Genomic DNA, 20,974 nt, shown 5'->3' with positions numbered 1-20,974 from the left:
ATAGTTTTGATAAAATATAATTTGAGCAGTTAAATAAACTTCCTTTCATTAGTTTCCTCAAAGATCAATTATCAGTTTTCTTTTGAGAGAAATTTCTTATGTCAATATTTTTGTTTTCATTTTTTTCACTGTTTATGAGTAAATGAAGAAGTATGAAACCCAACAGAACCTCATCACTTCATCCTTATCATTTTTTAATGTTTTATAGGTGGTAAAGTCACCAGTTTGATTCTTTAAGCTGCGCTTTCCTGGGGAAAGTTAATTTTCTCTGACACAAAATTATGGACATAAAAGACCGAAGGCACCGCTCTCTGACAAGAGGCCGTTGTGGGAAGGAATGCCGTTATACCAGTTCTTCTCTGGACAGTGAGGACTGCAGAGTGCCTACTCAGAAGTCTTATAGTTCCAGTGAGACACTGAAAGCTTATGATCATGACACCAGAATGCATTATGGGAATCGAGTTACTGACCTAGTTCACCGAGAGTCTGATGAGTTTCCAAGACAAGGTATGTTGAGAACGTCTGTACTTTTTTCTTAGCAATCTCTATCATGGAAACATATTGAAGTGTTCATGCATTTGTTTTGAAAGAGGTGCATAGTTGTAATTTAATATACAGTAAGAAATTTGTTTTGACTTCAGACATACGAACAGATGCCTTCCTGAATCTCCTTTTAACATAAAAGTATTAATAAATCATAGCATTACCCATCTGTCATATTTTCGTATTTCTGACTATGTCCAAGTATTACAACCTTGTGTTATGTCATGAAGATTAATTACTGGTATAGTAGAGATATTTTCACTGCTTATTTCTTTAATGGACTAGCTGCTAAAATGAGTAAAACATTGTGATTAGCATATAGTAATAATTACTTACGTAGTATTTTGTAATTTCTCCTGTTTTTCTACTGAAGCATAATTGGAAATAGAGATTATACAGTTTAACACCATTTTGTCACTGCAGTTGCCTTGAACATAACTTAATTTTTAAATTAGGGGAAGGAGACCTAATCCAATTACTTTAATATGTAGTTGCAACTTGTTAGTTCCTCATGGAGATGTGAAAATTTCTGTTAATATTTGAATTTCCACAATCCCCTTTACATTAATTTATGAAAACATTTTTGATTCAATATATGTAAAACTCTCAAATTCTTTGAACTGGCAATTTTCCAATTGGTTTACTTTACATTAGCTTTCTTTACTTTCTGATTCATATTTGGTCATTGACCGTAAATAAAGTATTCTATTCTATTCTACTTTCTGATTTATTTTATTCATTTATACTCCTTTTTTCTTTGCAACGAGGATTTCTTTACTCACGTCCCCCCTGTCAGTTTATCTGTATATATATAAAAATGGAACCATGCGTTTGTTGCTTCGAGAATAACCCCGCACCTGCTGGCCCAAACGCTCTGAAAATTTCACAGACCCTTACTCATTCCCCCGACTGTGTTCTTACGTACCTCCCACTGTCAGACAACACACCTGAGCCAGGTAAAACATTTTTTTCCTGGCGTACCAGGCCATGAAGCTGCCTGTGTGTAACTGTCACTCTTAGAATGTTCGTGCTCTTAGAATGTTCGCTCAGATGGCCAGATATGAGCAGTGAAAACAGTACATAGGCAATAACTCAAGTGGACGTGAAATACATACACACATTGCCATGTGAGACGTCAGGTGGGGTTTCCCCCCTCACATGCAGGTATCTTTCACTCTCTGTGCCTCACCCACTACTGCCACACAACACACCTACTCTCATACACATTCAGCGGAGGGAGAGGGAAGGGGGAGGCATGCAAGAGAAGAGAAGTGAAGGAGGGGACAGAGAGTGAGGGGTGGTATGCAAGGGAGGGGAGGGAGCGGGCCCAGCATCTGGATATGACCCACCCACCTTAGCAGAGGGAGATGGAACGGAGGTAGGAGGAGGGGTGGCATGCATGGGAAGAGAGGGTCGGAGAGGGAAGGGACGGAGGGGGAGGCATGCAAGGGAACAGAAGTTAGGGAGGGGAGAGAGTGAGGGGTGGCATGCAAGGGGGCTATCATGCAATAGTTTTAGTCACAATAAATAAAATGTCATTATCTAATCTAATCTCGTACTGAATTTTTCTAAATCCAAAGTCATACGAGATGTTCTTAAATCACCTAGGAAGTTATTTCTAGTGGTTCGCTTAGCCCATTTCACAATTCAGTAAACAGATTATTTAAATTAAATCTTTTAATTTTCTGGACAAAGGGAATTATCTAGCCTTCTGAAAGAAAATTTGTTCATCATAGCTTTTACTTTCATCCCACTATGCCTACAGAAATATACCTTATAGCTTTTAAAATAGTTTGTAACTAGAAGTGCCTGTGTGGTTTAGATCTTCTGAAAGGAGCCTGCAGGTATTTTGAATATTTTGATTAATTCCTTTATTTTTAGAAACACTTTAAAACAATGTGTTGGATTCAACCAGCTTTTTTATTGTAAAAAAGGAGAGGCTACCTTTACCTTAAAAGTCTATGTTTGGGATCATGGACCTTCATGTACAAAAGCCATGTGATACAGGGACTGTAGTAAAGAGAGAACTGGGCAAGGCTGAATGGGAAATTTAGCTTGATTAGAGTCCCCAGGTTCTCCATGACAACTGGCAAGTTGTGGGGGGACTTACTGGGAGCAAGGAGAGGTCTGGGCCAGTGTCACTGGTGATGCAGTGATGTCACTACTGGCACTCACCAGAAGTGGTGTCATCTAGTCCCCAGCTACACATGTTCACTCTGGTATTTGGACAAAAACTCTATGGTAGAAGTCATTTTTACCATAGAATTTTTTCGCCAATACTAAATCATCCTCAAAATGTGATGATATTCCTTCTCCTGTAAGCCATAAATGATGTTGCTGGCAATGCAGGCCTACCCCTTCTTTTTCTACTAGTAAGTTCCCTCCCAGTCAACTGAGTGACTCTGTGGGGGAAGGGCTCTGGAGCAAGGGATACTTTGCCCCTGGTGGGAGCCTGGCAAGCCCAGTCTAAATATAGCACTATACTCTTTACAAGCAAAAGATCCAAGTGCTGTTAGTCGTGGTGCAGCAGAAGTGACAGTACTGTGTCTCCACAGGTGAAAATAATTACAAATGTCTATGTGCACTAAATTTTGAGTACAACCTTTGTCAAAACCATAATTCTGTGCACTATTAAATATGGTCGTTTAGTTTTAAAAAAGCATTTAGAATGTTTCAAATGACTATCAATAAAACATGCCCTCCCCCCCCTCACCTTAGAGCTATTACTTTCATTTGTCTAGTACTCGTCATTTTGTGTCAGCTTCAGGAACTTCCGTGCTGTCGCTGCCAGTTACAGAATGTTCCCAGGAGTTTCCTCTGCTTGCAGCTCATCCAGTGGTCATTTCACTGCAAAAAAATGATGAATACATTTTTCCTGGCAATTCCACATACATGTCATTTTTTTCCCTTTTTTAAATTTTGTTTTGTAGCTGGGACAACACCATCTAATAATCACAAGTGTTTGGAAGGCAGGTCTACCGCCCATTAAAAATGGGTAGATCTGTCCTCCTGTGGTTGAAAGTAATAGTGACATCATAGCTACAAATACACATCCATCAAAGGGGGGGGGGCATGGCATGTGCACGGGATCACCAGGAAAAAACAAATTTTATTCATCAACTTTTTATAGTGAAATGGCCATTGAATGAGCTGCAAGCAGAGTGTTACCAGACTGACGCATGGTTGGGAAAAGTTGGGAAAACCCTGCTTATAAAACAGCAGTGTGTCTACTCATCCTTCCAACCGATTGGGTCCCTAACAGTGCAGTGCCAAAGTGGGGAGCTGATTCTCTGCATTGGCTAGTGTACTCACAAAGACACACACAAAAAAACTTGTCTGGACATGCCCTCACTCATATCTGCCATGAAAGCACCTATTTCACATTTCCTGGAGAGATTAGGAGAGCATAATGACACTGCCCTGTAGAGGGCTCTCAGCTCCAGCCCTGGACTATATACCCCTGCAGAGACAAAGGATTTGTTAATGTGTTTGCCTCAAGTGTTCCTGCGAGCATTGTATTAAGCCGAGAACTTCTTCCTCTAACTAACCTCTCACTAATGACCACTTGATTTGCATTGCCATTGTTCATTTTTGCATTGCCATTGTAATCAGCTGCTTTCCCACTTTTCAGGCACTCCTAAGCTTGGCCCATAAAGCTAATGCCTCAACCATTAGATTAACAACTCAAACCTTTCAGGTTGATGTCTTTGTCCTATGAGATTAAGGGCCACTCTGGATAACCCCGATGGGCCCTATTTTTCTATAAGAAGCTCCCTCTCCTAGTAGCCATTGTTCAGTATCTCGGGACACCGTCTTGTGATATTGTTTCACAACACATTGTTCTTCTATCTGCACTAAGTGCAGGTCACTCAGCAATGCTCATCGGACCATTCCACTCCCAAGATTGGGTGTCTATAACCCATACTTCCAAGTTCTCTTAATCTTTTCCGTCTATCCCATCAACACTGCTTACATCCTAGAATTGTGTTCTGCTGTTTTGATCATTGTATGCTTGTTTACCCCCATTTATCCTTAAATAAAATTGTTAAACTTTATTTGCTCTCCTGCAGAATTTCTTGCAAATGCTGATCTTGGTATACATAGGCAACAGGACCCCGAGCTTGCTTGACCTTTTGCTAAGCCAAGAGTCTGCTCTCATTAATTCCGCAGTCTAAAAGGGAAAAGATTCTCACCATTTCAGGTACCAAGAGGGAAACTCCTGGGAACATTCTGCAACTGGGGGCAGCAGCACAGGGGCTCCTGAAGCTGACACAAAATGGCAGGCACTAGAAAAAGGAAAGTAAGAGCTCTAAAATGTGGGGGGAGGGAGGTGGGAAAAATGGAATGTAACTTTGTATGGAATGTAACTCTCTTTGTCCTAATCCTCAATCTCCTACAAAGTGATAAAGGTGATTTTTTTATTTGAATGGGGGTGGGGGGGACAGACAAGGCAGGTACAAGAACCCCATGGAGCATTCTATTACAAATAATATCTGGGAAGAAGTGGTGAATGAATTTATAATTTTGGTGGAAAAGAGTATATAAATGTTAACAAACTTATTCTTGTTTGGAAGATGTCTATTATGACTCCTCCAAGGAACCCAGAATATCTTAATTTTCATTGTCTCTGTGAGGTCAGTTAGATTGTAAGGTAGCTATTCAGCCATTAGCCTTATAGTTGAACAGGGGTTTGAACGTGGATTTCCCACATTTAGCAAAGTTTACTACTCCTCAGTAGTTTTACTGTGTTCCTATTATAGTTGTTGAGAGGAATTGTTGCCACATATGTACATAATTTCTTCTGCATTTGTATAGCTATAAAATGTATCTGCAAGTGTTTTTGTTCAGTTCATTTCTCAGTCGTTAGCCAATTTTCTTATTCATACATGAAATAAGTAGTGTAGCTTTACTTACTTCCATTTACTATGTGAAACAGATACCATTTTTGCTGTTTTCTAACTTACATGCTATTTTTGTTCATAATCACTTACGTTTCCTTTGCAAATTCCTTGAAAGCACGGTTCAGGACCTACCCCATGCTGTTATTGCTGCCCTGAGAATGGGGAGGCCAAGGGCCACTATCCGTGCCAGCCAAATGATGCCCAGAGGGCAAGGCCAGAAGAGACCAGTTGGTGTGGATTGGTAAGGTTAACTGGAGGCAGAACCAGAGCACATGGGACCAAATATGGCCAGGGGAGGTGGCACCTGCACCTCTTCTCTCTGTGCATTATGGTTCTTGGGCTCATGCTTGTTCCCTTCCCAGCTGTGACTTCGCTCATCTCCCTTCCTGCCTCTTTCCCATTTGGTGCGCCTGCTGGCATGATGTTGGCGATGGAATCAGCCTATTGTTTGGTGCTTCTCCTCTTGAGGAGCTGCCTTTAGGAAGCTGCTGCTGCAGCAACTGCCCTCAACACACTTCCTGAAGCTCAGCTGCTGGCCTTGTAGCAGCAAGGGCAGCCAGTGCAGGGACGGTGACCATGATGGCCCACCAGTTTGTATGGACATGGGTGGCAGTGGTTGGCTGCTGGGATGGTTGGTGGTGGAGGATCACTGGGCTGCTGTGCTCTGTTGGATTGGGGCAGGAGCAAGTTTATGCTGGCTACCAAGTTCTCATCCATGCTTCTGGCTTTACTGGCCTTTTTTCAGCTCTGATGGCTCTCTTTTGCTGTTTTCTTGGAGTTGGTGGGTTTTGCAGTGGCTTTATTCAGGCTTATCTGCAACTCCCTTTTCCCCCTCGCTTGGCAGCAATTCCTGGCTCAGCAGAGGCAGTAGAAGTCAAGACTGTGCAGGATCATTTTTTTCCTGTTTCCCTTGGATACTATCACAAATATTACACCAAGGCGTACTCCAAATCACTAAGTGTGTATCATTTCAATAATATCTTTCTATCGCAAATGATAATTTAAAAAGTTCAAAAATAATTCCACAGGTAAGTACACCATCAAGTATGGCTATAAAACCTCTAGATTAGGTTTTATTTTGGCAGTCCTTTGTCAAGCCATTCTGAAATGTACAAATACAAGTATCAATATATAAAACTCTGTCTAATCCTTTCATTTTCATATAATTAACAAAAACCCAGAAAACTGTTTTAATTTCCTAACTTATGTGAGGAGAGGAGGAAGAGGGGTAGAGTCACCAAACCCAAGGACCCCCAAAGCTCCATCATGTAACAACTAATTGCAGCTTGTGAGACAAGAGGGATACAACCAGCCTCCCCCCCACCTTTTTTTTTTACAAACTGTAGTGTGCTGGGCAATATACAGAATTTAGACATGACATAATTTTTAAAACTATATATCGCCAGAATCAGCAGGATGAGCTGAGTACAACTATGTACTTTTTGAGCTGAAAAGGCATCCAGCAGTGGATCCTTCAGAGCAATCTTCTGGGGTAATCTTCACCAAATGGCTGCAGCAGAGGTGGAGCGAGGGGGAACTGCGCCTGGGGCGTGCACATGCCCTGCTGCGGCGCCATCTGCCCCCGCCCCGGAACGCCCACGGAACACCCCACCATGCCCCCTCCGTGGCATAGCCACGCCCCCTCCACTGCTCTGCCTGGAGCATTGCACCCCACCTGGCCCCATTTCCTTTCTACTCCACTGAGCTGCAGGCACAAAGAATCCTTGCAGCCCCATAAAATGTTGGGCATGAGAGCTTTAAACACAGGCGGAAGGAAATGGCAAGTGGGGGAAACAAGTCTTTTTTCCTGTGATGCCTTTTTGGTCCATGCCGTCCAAACAAAAAATGAGGAAGCAGTTTTTTTAGAGACATCCCCAGGACATCCTATTTATGCTGTTTTCACAAGGAAAATAATATTTAAGTTCCCTGTTCTGAGTTTCTGCCACAAGTGAGCTGGTTATAAATGTCATGACATAGAAGTGACTATGCTGGATCAAATTAGTAGTCCATCTCATCCAGCATTCTCTTTCCAACAGCTGCCAGTTGCATGGAAACCCAGAAATAGTCCACATCTGCTGATTTCTCCCCAGCTTCTGAAAATGCCCATTTAATTATTATTGCTAACAGCCAATGATACACTTATCCTTTGTCTATCCAGTTGCATTTGAAATTCATCTAAGCCAGTGACTATCACCTCATCTTGGGGAAATGAGGTCCACAAGTCAGCTGCCCATTGTATGAAACAGCTATAAATAAATGATCTAGCTTTCACATGTGTTCAGTTTAGATGCATGTGAGTTTCTGAACAGGACTGAATGACTCTACTAGATACTTCCTTTTCACAGTTCTTGTCAGCACAATATCCTCTAGTTTATATGTTTGGGATCACATTTCCCTACTGTCTTGTGCTTTTCAGAGATTAAAAAAAATAACCCTGCCAAAAACCCCCAACAACAATTACCTTACAGCAATATTTTAGATAACAATTGCAAAACTGGTCAAATCCACAGAAGTCATGAAAACTGAGTGAGACTGGTAAAGCAGCCATTGCTTCCACTATTGCTTTTGTTCCGAAGAAACGGAAAGATAGGAATAGCAGTCACTGTGAAAAAAGGTTACCATATTGATCTTGGTGGCAGTTACTCCCTCTGCCTTGCTGGTTTGCTCTCTCTCTATCATATCATGTGCTTCACTCATCATACTCATGTAACATAAAACAAATTCAGTAATTATGATTGAACACTTTTTCCATTTAGTTGTAGAAAACAGGCATGCAACTGCTGCACTTCTGTAATTTTCTGGGTTTACTGGTTTCTCTTTTCCTTCCCATTTTATTCATTCATACCTTCTCTGCTTTGATGAGAGCTTACTCAAGTCATTCTTACCTGTCAAGGAGCCAACAAGCTGAGCACACACCAAAAACAACAAGTTTTGGCAAAGTAATAGTAGCTTTTTAAATTTGTATTTTCCATTATTCAAGAGCTGGAAATGTAATCTCTTATTTTTGTTTGATGATCCAAACAGGAAGCCTATAAAAGGTATCATAGAATCCAGACAAAACACAAGAATGAATTCTCACCTATGAGGTTCTCCTTTTCAGTGTATGAGACAGATGCATGTTTTGCCCGTCTACTTGTCATTTGACACAATAGGAATCTGGAATAACAGATGACACTAACAGGTATGAACCGCAGGAGATAAAACCTGTTTATTTGTTTGAAATGATAGCCTACAATATTCACAAAAAAATTATGCCCACCACAATTATGAAACCAACTATGATTGTCAGGAAGAGACAAAGTTCCTGGGCACGTCTCTATGATGATCCTTCCAATGTATACTTCTCTGTAGCCATAACCTTTTCCCTGCTCACTCTCTCAAGCTTCCCCTGCCTCTTCATTCTTCCTCTGCACACTCAACCTGTTTTATAATGATCCCTATTTAGCCCTCAACACATTTCAACAATAAGAAGCTGGAATCATACATTTCAAATTGGTAGCCTTCCCCTTAGTCTCAGATAGAGAGCTGTCAGAAACAGTGGTTTTACAAGAATTGTAAAACAACATATTTACCACAAACCTTACCTTTTATGCTTCTGGAGCCTGGAAGTAATACATATGCCATAGCTATTATAACTTTCAAAATGAATTGCTCCCTGCATACTGGCAACAGCAGGGAGGGGGGATGGGAACAGGAGGAAATAGCGTCATGCCTAAGGCATGATATCACTTCTAGCAAAAGCCTGGAAGAGATATGTTGTCAGTCTGACATTGGTGCAACACCATAGGAAATCGTAGAGTTTTGCCCAAATCCTAAAGCACTACCTCAAATGTAACGTCAGTGACATGACTTCTCCTCTGGGTATTCACCAGACTGCTGACTTACTCTGCTGACAGGGTGCCATTTTAAAACATATTTTCCTCCCACCGGCCCTCACCCATTGGCCCAAACTATGTTTTTAATACAAATCCTAGAGCATCACATTATCAACACAGCCAAAAGTGACATCATACTGCTGGCATTACACCTTTCAAAAAATCCTTCTAGACCTCAGTGGGTTATTGAGTAAAAAACTGGGAGAGTGGGAGCCCCTAATGAAGTTATCAAAGGAGATTTCATTGTCAGCTTCATAATTTTCTGTCTGATTGATCCTTGGAAAAGGTGTGAAAAATTATATACAATTATTGCTACTGACAATTAGAATTCAAATTTTGCCTATTGTGTTTCTTATTGAGCCAAACTATCAACTGTTAGCTTTCATATAAATTACATATTGTACAATGAACAGAGTACCTTCTGTTCAACCAAACTGACAAGTAAAAATTCTCCAGAAATTATAAGAATGCACAGAATATATCTTACGCTTTCAACAGTCATAACAAGAAACATAACTTAATGATTGCGATATTTTTTATAATTCTTGCTGAAAATCTAAATCCTAATTTGCTCCAGTGGCCAAATTCTGACCAGTGAGGAACACACATATTGACATATTAAGCCAGAGGCAGGAGGCAAAATCACTGACAAGCAAGGTCTTACATACAAAGGGACATGCTAAGATTCAGTCTATACTGAGCCTGTTCACAGCTGACAACTTGTCTTCCTTACGCACCCCCACCTTGCCAATAACAACTGACAAAAAATTGTTAGGAACATTTTATAAAACCTGAAGTATGTATGAAGCTTGAGTAGAGGTAGTAGGCCAGATTGTGTTATTGGCCTGCTCAGGAGCTATATTTTGAACTTCAGCTGACTGTAAGATGAATTTGTTAAGGTGCTGGTGTCTGGCAATAGGAGGTCTAATTAGTCCTACCATGTTTCCCCGAAAATAAGACAGTGTCTTATATTAATTTTTGCTCCCAAAGATGTGCTATGTCTTATTTTCAGGGGATGTCTTATTTTTCTGTGTTCTGTTCGTCGGGCATGCTTCCAAACAAAAACTTTGCTACGTCTTACTTTCAGGGGATGCCTTATATTTCGCACTTCAGCAAAACCTCTACTACGTCTTATTTTCAGGGGATGTCTTATATTCGGGGAAACAGGGTACTTGTGCACCTTAAAATGAAATACTGGAAAATGTACATACAGAAATGGGAATTCAGGGGTAGCCAGGCTAAACTATGCTAAGTATAGAAAAGTGAGAAAAGAGGAAAGAACTTTTGTAAGGTAGGGTAATGCTTCTTCCTGTTTGTTCTAAAAAGGAGTTACGTCTGCTACTGAATCATTTCACCTCACCATCCTGCTTCTCCTTTCAGAGCCAAAGTAGAATGTTACATTTTTGCACTTGCGTAAAAAGTGTTCCCCACAATAGCTGCAGGAAACTGTTGTGTGTGTTTTTTTAAGGAGCAGTTTTCTGCTACTTCTGGGGAACATTGAATACATTGTATGCAAGTGCAAACAAGTCTAGTTTGATTTGAGTCCAGTAGCATCTTAGAGAACAAGTTTTTCAGGGTATGATATTTTGTGAGTTAAAATTCCTGTAGAAGCTCTGGCTTTAAAAAGCTCATACCCCAGAATCTTGTTGATCTCTAAGATGCTACTGGGCTCAAAGCTAGCAGCTCTACTGACGAACAATAAGGCTACCCTCTGGAAATATCTAATTTGGCTCTAAGTGGGCATGGAAAGAGAAGCAGAAGGTCTTACTTTTCTACACATGCATACTAAAAGACAAAGGGCTCTGGATCTCAGTGAAGTTTCTTAGTCTGTCTGAGGATCTGGACCCATGATCCTGTTGAAAGATAAGACTTCCCAGTACAATCCTATGCCCAGGATTTCACTAAATGACCCAAATTAACAGCAGATTGCATTACTCTAAAGGACTTTCCAAAGGAAACTTTTCCTACTCTGGAGTTCCCACATGGAGTCTTTCCAGAAGAGCACCCACCAAAATATCTCAAAAGGAACATACTGGGAGAAAATAAAAATACAACATCACTTAAAAGCTTACAAAGAAGCACAGTAATAAAACAGCAAACGATCAGAACAAAGGAAAGGGAAACAAAATTGTGAAAGAAAGCAAGGAATAATATAACTTCACTGGAGATGGAATGAAGATTGATTGATCAGAGGCAGCTCCTTAAATTTTTAAAAGTAATAAAGTTTTCCTGCTTATTCAGTTATCAAAATTGATTATACAAAAAAAGGGAGGGGGAGATTAATACAACCAGTATCTTCCAAGAAAACTCCCTTGTTCATTGTATTCTCATCAAAAGAATTCACTTAATATTTCATCCCATCTTCATCTCCAGCCAAGGCACATGCAAGCCTGCTTTGGTTCATTATATAATCAGTTCTGGTGTTCTTCGACCATTATGCTATTATCATCAATTATATGACAGAAGTATGCACCTCTGGCTTTTGATCAAACAGTGTTGTATGTCTTCTCAAGGCATTTACCACATTTCGGAGCTCTTGACATCACATGGTTCAAGCTGCTTCCACATGGTCAAGATAATTCTTATTGGTGATAACTGGTCTCATGACAGGCTAAACTCAAAACAATTAGGATATTTGGACTGGACTTCTTTGAGAGTCAGAGATCAGTTTTGGAAACAAGATTGCCATCTATAATGTCTTGATGAGTGCGCAATAAGCAATTTATACTGTACTGTATCTTACATAAAAATATAATTTCAGTGATGTACAAATTAATGTGTGTACAGCATTTCTGTCTGCAGCTGTATCTTTAGCCTATTTTTCTTTTAAAAAATAATTTGCCATTTTCCCTAAAGTTTACTCATGTAGGTATGACAGCAATAGGGAAATACTGAACATGTCATTTCTATCAGTGCAATCCTAAACAGAGTTACATTCTTTAAAACAGGGTGAAGTGGAAATTTAAAATGTCCCATGAACCATTTAGGCTGAGTGTACCTTGGCTCTTGCAAGAAGAGTAAATCTATGCTGAGCAGCCCCAGAAGAGCTACTGGGTTTGGCTCTGTTTACCCTCCTGGCCAGTGGCCCACAGGAAACTTACCTGTAATAAACTAGTCAGTCCTACCTTTCTTCTAAGTTCTCTGAATTATTCAGTATATGCTTCTTAGCCGCATGAAAGCATACCATTTGGTAAATGTTAGTACAGATTACTGACAGTTACAATCACAACTTCAGTGTAAATGTTTATATTTCCTTTCACTATTGTTAATGGAAAAAGGGGTTTATGAGCATTTATGAGCTCACATAAATGTAAAGGCAAATACACATATTATTTTTGTAATAAAGCATTAATACTTTATTAATGTGTATTTATTAATAAATGTTTCAAGGCACATCTGTAGTCCTGATGACTACTGATAGAGCAATTATACCTGCATCATCCCACAAAATGATAGTAACTACATAACTATATCCATTGGGATTCTTTTCCTTACATATAGCCCCCATTCTGTTTCACTATCCCAAGGGTTTAGTTATGTGATTTAATTCCCATTCAGACAGTTATTATTCTACACCACATTTCTCTACTGGTTTCAGTAATGTACAAAAAGAGCCCCGGTTTCTCTGCTTGTCACACTTCTCTAACGAGTTCTTCCACATTCCAAATCTAGTTAAATATTTATAAAGGTTTTAAACAATTTGAGTTGTGTTACATGTATATTTGTATTAAAACAATTCAATAATTGAACATAGTACTATAATACATAGTGGTGAAGTATTAGCTGATGTGAAGCTGTGAGGGACCTAAGGAAAGTAGTGTATAAAAACTGTATTCCAAATAATTCTACTTCAAAGCTAGGGGCATGCAGCGGCATGGGGAGGGGATACTTGACTGTGGATTCCTCACAGACCTAGTGTATGTGAATGGCATGCTGGGAGTTGGTAGAGTTTAGAACTCAGGCAGTGCTTAACAGAATTATTGGGGGGAATTCTTGGAATTAAAGGGTACAGATGTTTTCAGTGTCTATGTAGAGACATTTGGTTGGGCAAATAAATAATTTTTGGGGGACAGGATCTTACTCTAGCCAAAGAGGGGAATTAATTTTGGGGAAAGAAAAATTCCTAGTCCAGGTTTCAAAAACAAAACTAGTTTTTCTCTTGAACTGCTTGTGTAGACCAGAGGGAGCTGGCTGAGTGAGACTGTTTCCGCATGGCCACGATGGGGGTTGGGTTGGTGTACATGATGCCGACCCAACCCCCTGGGACCATTTGCATGAACGGTCCCAGAAACCCCCGGGAAGACGGCGCCGCTGAATGCCGTCGCCAGGTCGACCTACTGTCTCTGCGGCCGTCCAGGGCGTCACCGAGGCCTGGGGACATGCCCCCTGCCCTGCGTGACCGCTCCGGCGTCGCAGGGCAAGGGGGCGTGTCCCCAGGCCTCGGCGATGCACCGGATGGCCACAGAGATGGTAGGTCGACCAGTCAGAGGGGGGAGGGATGGCGCCTTCGAGCCGCTGCCGTTTGCACGAAGCCGCCGTTTTCCGTAAACCTCGCTGGGGAAGCGAGGTTGGAAAACGGTGGCTTCGCGCTGCTCGGGAGGCGCGATAGCGGCGCGGCTGCATAGCAGCTGCACCCCTGTGCGAACATCTCCCTGGGGACGCCGTTTTTGCCGTCCCCAGGGCGCTGTTTATGGCCCATGCGGAAAGGGCCTGAGAAAGAGTGTGTCAGAGATGGTCCAATCTCTAATCAGGAGGGGAATGTAAACTTCATGACAGGGAAGAATTCCCATCCCTAGTTCTGAGGTGGACTCATTTCTAAAACTCTGAAGTAATCCTGCAGTTTGGGCAAGTCTGAAGGGAGTTGGGTGTATACTCCATTCCTTCTAGATTTTGGACACCCAAGTTTACACATGAACCTCTGAGTGCAAGCCTGAATCAAAACTGTATAACAACTAGAAAATCTATCTTATTTCGAAGAATTTAGATATCTGTAACAAACTGAAATCTTGTCAAACTGTCAAATGCTATGTACTATTAAAACATCTTTGTGCATAAGACTGTTTATTTCCTTCTCACCAAATCTATCCCCACCTTTATCCTGTTCCCCTGAGAAGTTTAATAAAATTCTATTGTTTTATGGTTGAACTTTGAAATGCCTCTAGTTTGATAATCTCTGAGATACCACAGTGTGACAGAAGCAGTTGGTAACTCAGGGGCTTAATTTTTTTCCTGTGCAAAAGGTTTTTTTGTTTAAAGGTTCTGATTTAACCCGCTTTTCATACTACAGTCCCCCATGCCACCTGAAATCCTTTAGGATTGGCCTCAATGGGGTTCAAGGGAATGCTGGAGAAATAAACGCTTACCCCTTATTTGTCAGTTAGTGGGATCAATCATCAACACATATTGTCCAGTCATATAATAGTAACAGGATTGCATCCTTCCAGAATTGAGTATAATAGTATTTAGTCCTTCCATGTGATTTGAGCAGAACTCCAGAGATAACATCAACATCATACCTGGGATTGACTCTATCCCAACCATTCCATTCCACTGTGCAGCCTATCTAATGGATCCTATGGATTGTTGATGGTATTTCTGAAGAGCAGGAAGGTGGCAGGAGTGAAAATTAATATACTTTCTGAGCAGAGCTCCAGAGGTATCATCACCATGTCTGACTGACCACTGGTCCCTGGTTTCACATTGGATTTTTACTATTACATTATTTTATTATTACTTATATTTAATTATTTGAATTAATTATTTGAATTAATTTTGGAACAAATGTAAATCTTTAAAAAATGTAAATTGTAATTTTTTATGCTGTTACTAGTATATTCATATCATTGCTTGGGTTTCCACCAAGCTTCCAAACTGTCAAAATACTGTATAGAAAGGCACCAATTCAGTCTGTGTCTCCACATATGGTGTATTCATGAGTGTGCCACAAAATGCACAAATCATAGTAGTTGCATGAGGACATCCAGCTTATACCCTCATAATTGTTATGAGAATAAAATTGAGGACAGGAGGAAAATGTAAGCTACCTCCTCATTGGGGAGGAAGGCAGGTGATAAAGTAAGTATGTATGTTCGAGATCCCAACAATTTTAATTCAGAATCCCGCATGCACTGTGGGGACTGCTGACTCTGAACCAGGTCTCAGGTTCATTCAGGTATGTATCTGGTTTTCATGCAGGTGATTTGATTTTGGTAAAATTACATTCTTAAAGAAATCTGCAAAATAATCCTATGATCCCATTCCCTGCCACAGTTGTTCAAATTGGTTGTGAATTCTTAAAAATCAAAGCAAACAATCATGAAAGACACAAATACTAAAGATCTTTAATATTTATATAAATACCAATAACTGTAATTGTTTTGACCAGTCTCTGAATGTCTGATCTAACTGTTACATTGTGGCTAGAAAATCCGTTTGGTTTATCTGTAGAATAAACTGAGATTCCTAAAGTTGACAAAGTAAATGGCATTTGGATATTTAAATATACGACTACCCATTCTTTACAAATACTTAGTTGTAAGTGTTTTAGAATTAATGCTAAAATACATATCAGTGAATGCAGACCATATTGGAGTATAAGATTTACTGTCCCAAAGTGTAATGCTTACTCAGCCATCTGATGAGATTTGAGCACTAAACAGTTTGAGAGGGATTCATAAAACTGTTTTATTACAAGATGTTGTTATGAATTATTGCAGCATTCCTTATGGTATAAGGCTGTTGCAAATAGCATGCATGAATATAAACAATTTCCTTTTTTGCTTATAGTCTTTTTTAACACTAGGATCACTGCTCTTGGAAATTCCCACTTATGCTGTCATGGTAGAATCTTTGCAAAAGTCCAGTGAAAAGCATGCTTTTGAAAAGTGAGCATTTGGCACTTTCCCGAGGTTGTGTGTGTGTACAAGGACTAGAATATTTCACTGAGGTTTAATGATGCCATCTCGTAGGAAGAGTTGCATATTATAGTTATTTCGTTAAGTAATAGCTTTCCTATCTTTTTTTTAAACCACTTACCATCTCTGTTTAATAAATGTAATGCTAAAAATAACTTGAATTTAAATACATAAAGAAAGTGAAGCTAACTCGCATGTATTCTTTGTGAAATACACACTAGAATGCTGGGGACCTTAAGAAGATCAAAATTCATTATATGCAGCAGGATGGAATTTTTGTTGATGCAATTTCATGGAGACTGTCCAATGGAACAAGAGTTTTCAGCACTGTCATTCCTTGGTGTTAAAACAATTTCCAAGGTTGAAATTGGATGATATCACTTTGAATGAATTGTTGTTAGCAGCAGAATGGATATTTAATTATCAAACATATTCAACATCCAAATAAAGCCTAAGAAGAAAACAGATGTCATTATGACTTCTAAATCTGACAGTTACTTTTCCTCTTTTTTAAAAAAATTCTTCACTGTCTTTATGTCTTTTTATTTGTGACTTGGGTGGTCGTTATGATGTCCTGTTAGATGTATTGTCTTATTGTGATCAGTAAACACTATGACTGCAAATGTTTTCTGATGGTTTTGTGATTAGGATGATAGTTTAGAATCAATGGCTAATACTTGTTAATGGACAATTGTTCAGATGCATTCCCCTGAAAGTTCAGTTAAACACATATGAGAATTTAAAATTGTGTCTTTATTCATGGAAAAGCAAAATTTTGAGTTTTCTTAAACTCTTCTGTACTACATCACTGGGATTATTTCAGAAAGAAGACAATGTTTTTACAAAATAAAGAATATGTGTGAGACACAATGAGCAAGTTAACCAAGTCATGTTGAGAGATTTAAAACTGTTGATCCCTATTTGGAAAACAGAGATGAACATGAAGAAGTATCAACAGAAGAGATCATGAAGTAGACCCCTGGGCTCTAGTGTCATGAGAGAGGTAGAAAAGCTTCTCAGTGTCATACATAATTTTATAGCCCTTTGTCAGGGTTCTGTTTACTTTTTTTTGCACTCATTCTGATCTCCATTTTTCATGGCCTTTCATAAACTATAATGTAGTGCTTTTTCAAAGGGCTCTTCCAAATTGGTGTGATGAATTACTGAATTTCTAGACAACCGAAAAAGATGCAGTTGTATTTGTTAATACAATATTCAAGCAAAACTATAAATAATACTTCTTTGTAGTAGGGTCACTTACAAGTCATTCCCAGAGGAGGAGCTACTATGACATGTAAGGAAAATTCTTTTGAAAAAATAATGAATCCCAGAGAAAATATATGTTGGTTCTCTCTGTCTCCCTCTCTCTGTATATAGATACACATGCACACTCATATACAGACAACATGCCTATGTACATACGTAACACATACATAAATACATAATACATGTTTTTAACATAGAAGTAACTTACAGCTATGTTCTGAAAGGCCACCAAACTGAGAAACAGAATATAATAACAAGTCTCTAAATTGTTACCAAAGCCCAATTAGTGTCTATAATTATTCAAATAGATCAACAGTATTATTGTAGATTTCACAGCTGCCAGATCTTTAGCTGGTTGTTGGCCTTCATTACAATTCGAGCCTCACCCAGAGGCCTAGGAAGTTGTAATGTATCGGCGTAGTATTTGTGCTGATCCTAGCAGGGCTGCCTTCTGAATTTGACAGATGTTAATTTTGTAAATTCAAAGATGTTTCAAGTGCTGCCCTAGTGTTTTTGGGATGGCGCCCAGCGTGCCAGTTACCACTGGGACGACCTCAGCTGGTTTGTGCCATAGACGCTGAAGCTCAATTTTCAAATCGCGGTATCTAGTGACCTTCTCGTGTTCTTTTTCAATGACCCTGCTGTCACTGGGGACTGCTGTGTTGATGATAGTCACTTTCTTGTCCTCGATCACGGTGATGTCTGATGTATTGTGTTTCAACACTTTGTCCGTTTGGATTCGAAAGTCCCACAGGATCTTGACCTTCTCATTTTCCATTACTTTCTCTGGACATGTTCCCACCAGTTCTTAGCTGTTCTTATGTTGTAATTCTTGCATAAATTCCAGTGGATCATCTTGGCCACTGAGTTGTGTCTCTATTTGTACTCAGTCTGGGCAATCTTTTTGCAGCAGCTGAGAACATGACCTACAGTTTCATCAGCTTCTTTGCACAATCTTCATTTTGCATCATCTGAGGATTTTTCGATTTTGGCCTTGATCGAATTTGTTCTAATGGCGGCTGCTGCTGCTGCTGCTGCTGCTGCTGCTGCTGCTGCTGCTGCTGCTGCTGCTGCTGCTGCTTCTTCTTCTTCTTCTTCTTCTTCGTTGCTGTTGCTGTTGCTGTTGCTGTTGTTGATCTCACAGCTGCCAGATCTTTAGCTGGTTGTTGGCCTTCATTACAATTCGAGCCTCACCCAGAGGCATAGGAAGTTGTAATTGTTGTTGTTGTAGATTTCACAGCTGCCAGATATTTAGCTGGTTGTTGACCTTTCATTACAATTCGAGCCTCACCAAGAGGCCTAGGAAGTTGTAATGTATCGGCGTGGTATTCATGTGGATCCCAGCAGGGCTGCCTTCTGAATTTGACAGATATTAATTTTGTCAATTTGAAAATGTTTCAAGTGCTGCCCTAGTGTTGTTTATTATTATTATTATTATTATTATTATTATTATTATTATTATTATTATTATTATTATTATTATTATTATTATTGGTTGATTTCACAGCTGCCAAATCTTTAGCTGGTTGTTGGCCTTCATTACAATTCAAGCCTCACCCAGAGGCCTAGGAAGTTGTAATTATTGTTGTTGTTGTTGTTGTAGATCTCACAGCTGCCAGATCTTTAGCTGGTTGTTGGCCTTCCATTACAGTTTGAGCCTTTCCCAGAGCCTAGGAAGTTGTAATGTATTGGCGTAGTTTTCGTGCGGATCCCAGATGATGATGATGATGATGATGATGATGATGATGATGATGATGATGATGATGATGATTTATTAGACAAAAACAACTACATTTTATCACAACCGCCAGATCACTGGTTTGTTTTGGCCTTCTTTCCGCTTCGAGTTCCACCTGGCGTAAAATGTTTGCAGAGCCAAGTAGAGCAACTTTCTGCATTTGGCCGACAGTGATTTTATTGATGTTAAGTTATTGCAATTACTGTTTCAGGGATTTTGGGATAGCACCCAGTGCACCAATCACCGCTGAGATCACTGCTGCTGGTTTGTGCCATAGACACTGCAGTTCAATTTTTAAATCTTGATATTTTGTAATTTTTTCTAGTTGGTTTTTTTCAACCCGGATATCATTGGGTATTGCAATGTCAATAATCCAAACTTTGCTGTTCTTGGCGATGGTAATGTCTGGTGTGTTGTGTCCCAGTGCTTTATCTGTTTGAATTCTAAAGTCCCATAATATATTAGCCTTTATTTGGCATAAAATCAACAGTATAATGAAATTCTGGACTTCCTTAGATACAATAAATGTTTCACACAGCTACTTAAAGCACACATATTTGTTTTCTGTTCTGATATCCATTTTTATCAAATCTAACGTTTTTCTGATCTGTACATTTTATTCTGTATCTGAGATTGCATACATGAACAATTGTGTATGCAATTAAATGTGTGCTCTCCTATTAGCTTTCTTGCCAAATTCTTGTAAAAAAATCCATTGTAAATGCATACATTATCACTACGATCTGCTTCAAGCATTGAATTCATTAAGTAGATTGTTAATAAAATGTGGAATGATATATCACAATTTTAATGCTCTGTCTCCCAAAGTTAATGAAGAGTTATAATTTTCTAGATGACAAATTAAAAGGAGGTTAAAATGGTTGGTAAGACTACCTAGAGATTTAGCAACAGTTCAATTAAAAGAAAGGGCATTAGAGTGAATAAAACCTTGATTTTTAAGGTTTAAGAAGTATAAAGTGTAGTTTACTGTCAATAGAAGCCAGAATTTCTGTACATGGAAAAGATACAGTAAAGCTTACTAAAAAGCAAAATATGTAATACAAATATTGGGTTGAAAAATGAAATGCAAAAATTTCACAAAAGTGACTCTGAAATCTTTATTAACATAGTGGGATATAATTTCAAAATTGCAGAAAACTTTATCAGCACGGCTCCAGTTGAAGACAACGAGGGTCTCTCTGCCCAAATCCCAAAGAACAGAAAATACACTCCTATTGTTACAGTTACTTATAAATATTTCTGTTTCTAAAACCTCTTATAAGCATTGATATGTTGCATTTGCCAATGTGAACTGATAAATAAATTCTGTATTATAATACACAGACTCTGTTGTCAGAATGACCACTTAAGCTGTCTCTTGCATATTATCATATTACTTTTCAGGCATGTTAAGATTTCAAAATGTAATGTGCAATGTCTAATACCAGTAAGGCATAAAGCTGGTACTCAAAACTGTATCATGCCAGTGTGATTTTATTCAAAACAGCATTTTCTTGGCTTGTTCACTGATCTGTTAATGTCCCAGACCAAGTCAAACACATTCAGAATGTCCGACTTCTTACACATATTTATTTCATTTAATCAGTGGTACCCCACAAATTGTTTAGAATGTCTCCAGAATGTTTTTGATGCCCCCTCCACCATGATGTTTGTCTGTACTCACATACTCCAAACGTTTCATCTTTTTTGCTGATCCAGTGATTCGATTTCTTGTCA

The 20,974-nt window shown here is 39.3% G+C and overlaps 1 protein-coding gene across 1 annotated transcript in view; it reads left to right on the top strand.

The window, feature by feature from the left end:
- The window catches only part of TENM2 (teneurin transmembrane protein 2), a 1,113,792-nt gene that overhangs the window by 176,498 nt on the left and 916,320 nt on the right, over positions 1-20,974 (top strand). Inside the window, exon 4 of the mRNA XM_048487386.1 lies at positions 209-507. Within this exon, the coding sequence (XP_048343343.1) occupies positions 282-507 (226 nt within the window). The 5' untranslated portion in view covers positions 209-281. The remainder of the gene's footprint in view (positions 1-208; positions 508-20,974) is intronic.

The sequence above is a fragment of the Sphaerodactylus townsendi genome, linkage group LG03 (genome assembly GCF_021028975.2).
Source record: "Sphaerodactylus townsendi isolate TG3544 linkage group LG03, MPM_Stown_v2.3, whole genome shotgun sequence".
Lineage (NCBI taxonomy): Eukaryota > Metazoa > Chordata > Lepidosauria > Squamata > Sphaerodactylidae > Sphaerodactylus > Sphaerodactylus townsendi.
Note: the sequence above shows the minus strand (reverse complement) of the source record. Positions and strands in the feature narration are given on the sequence as shown.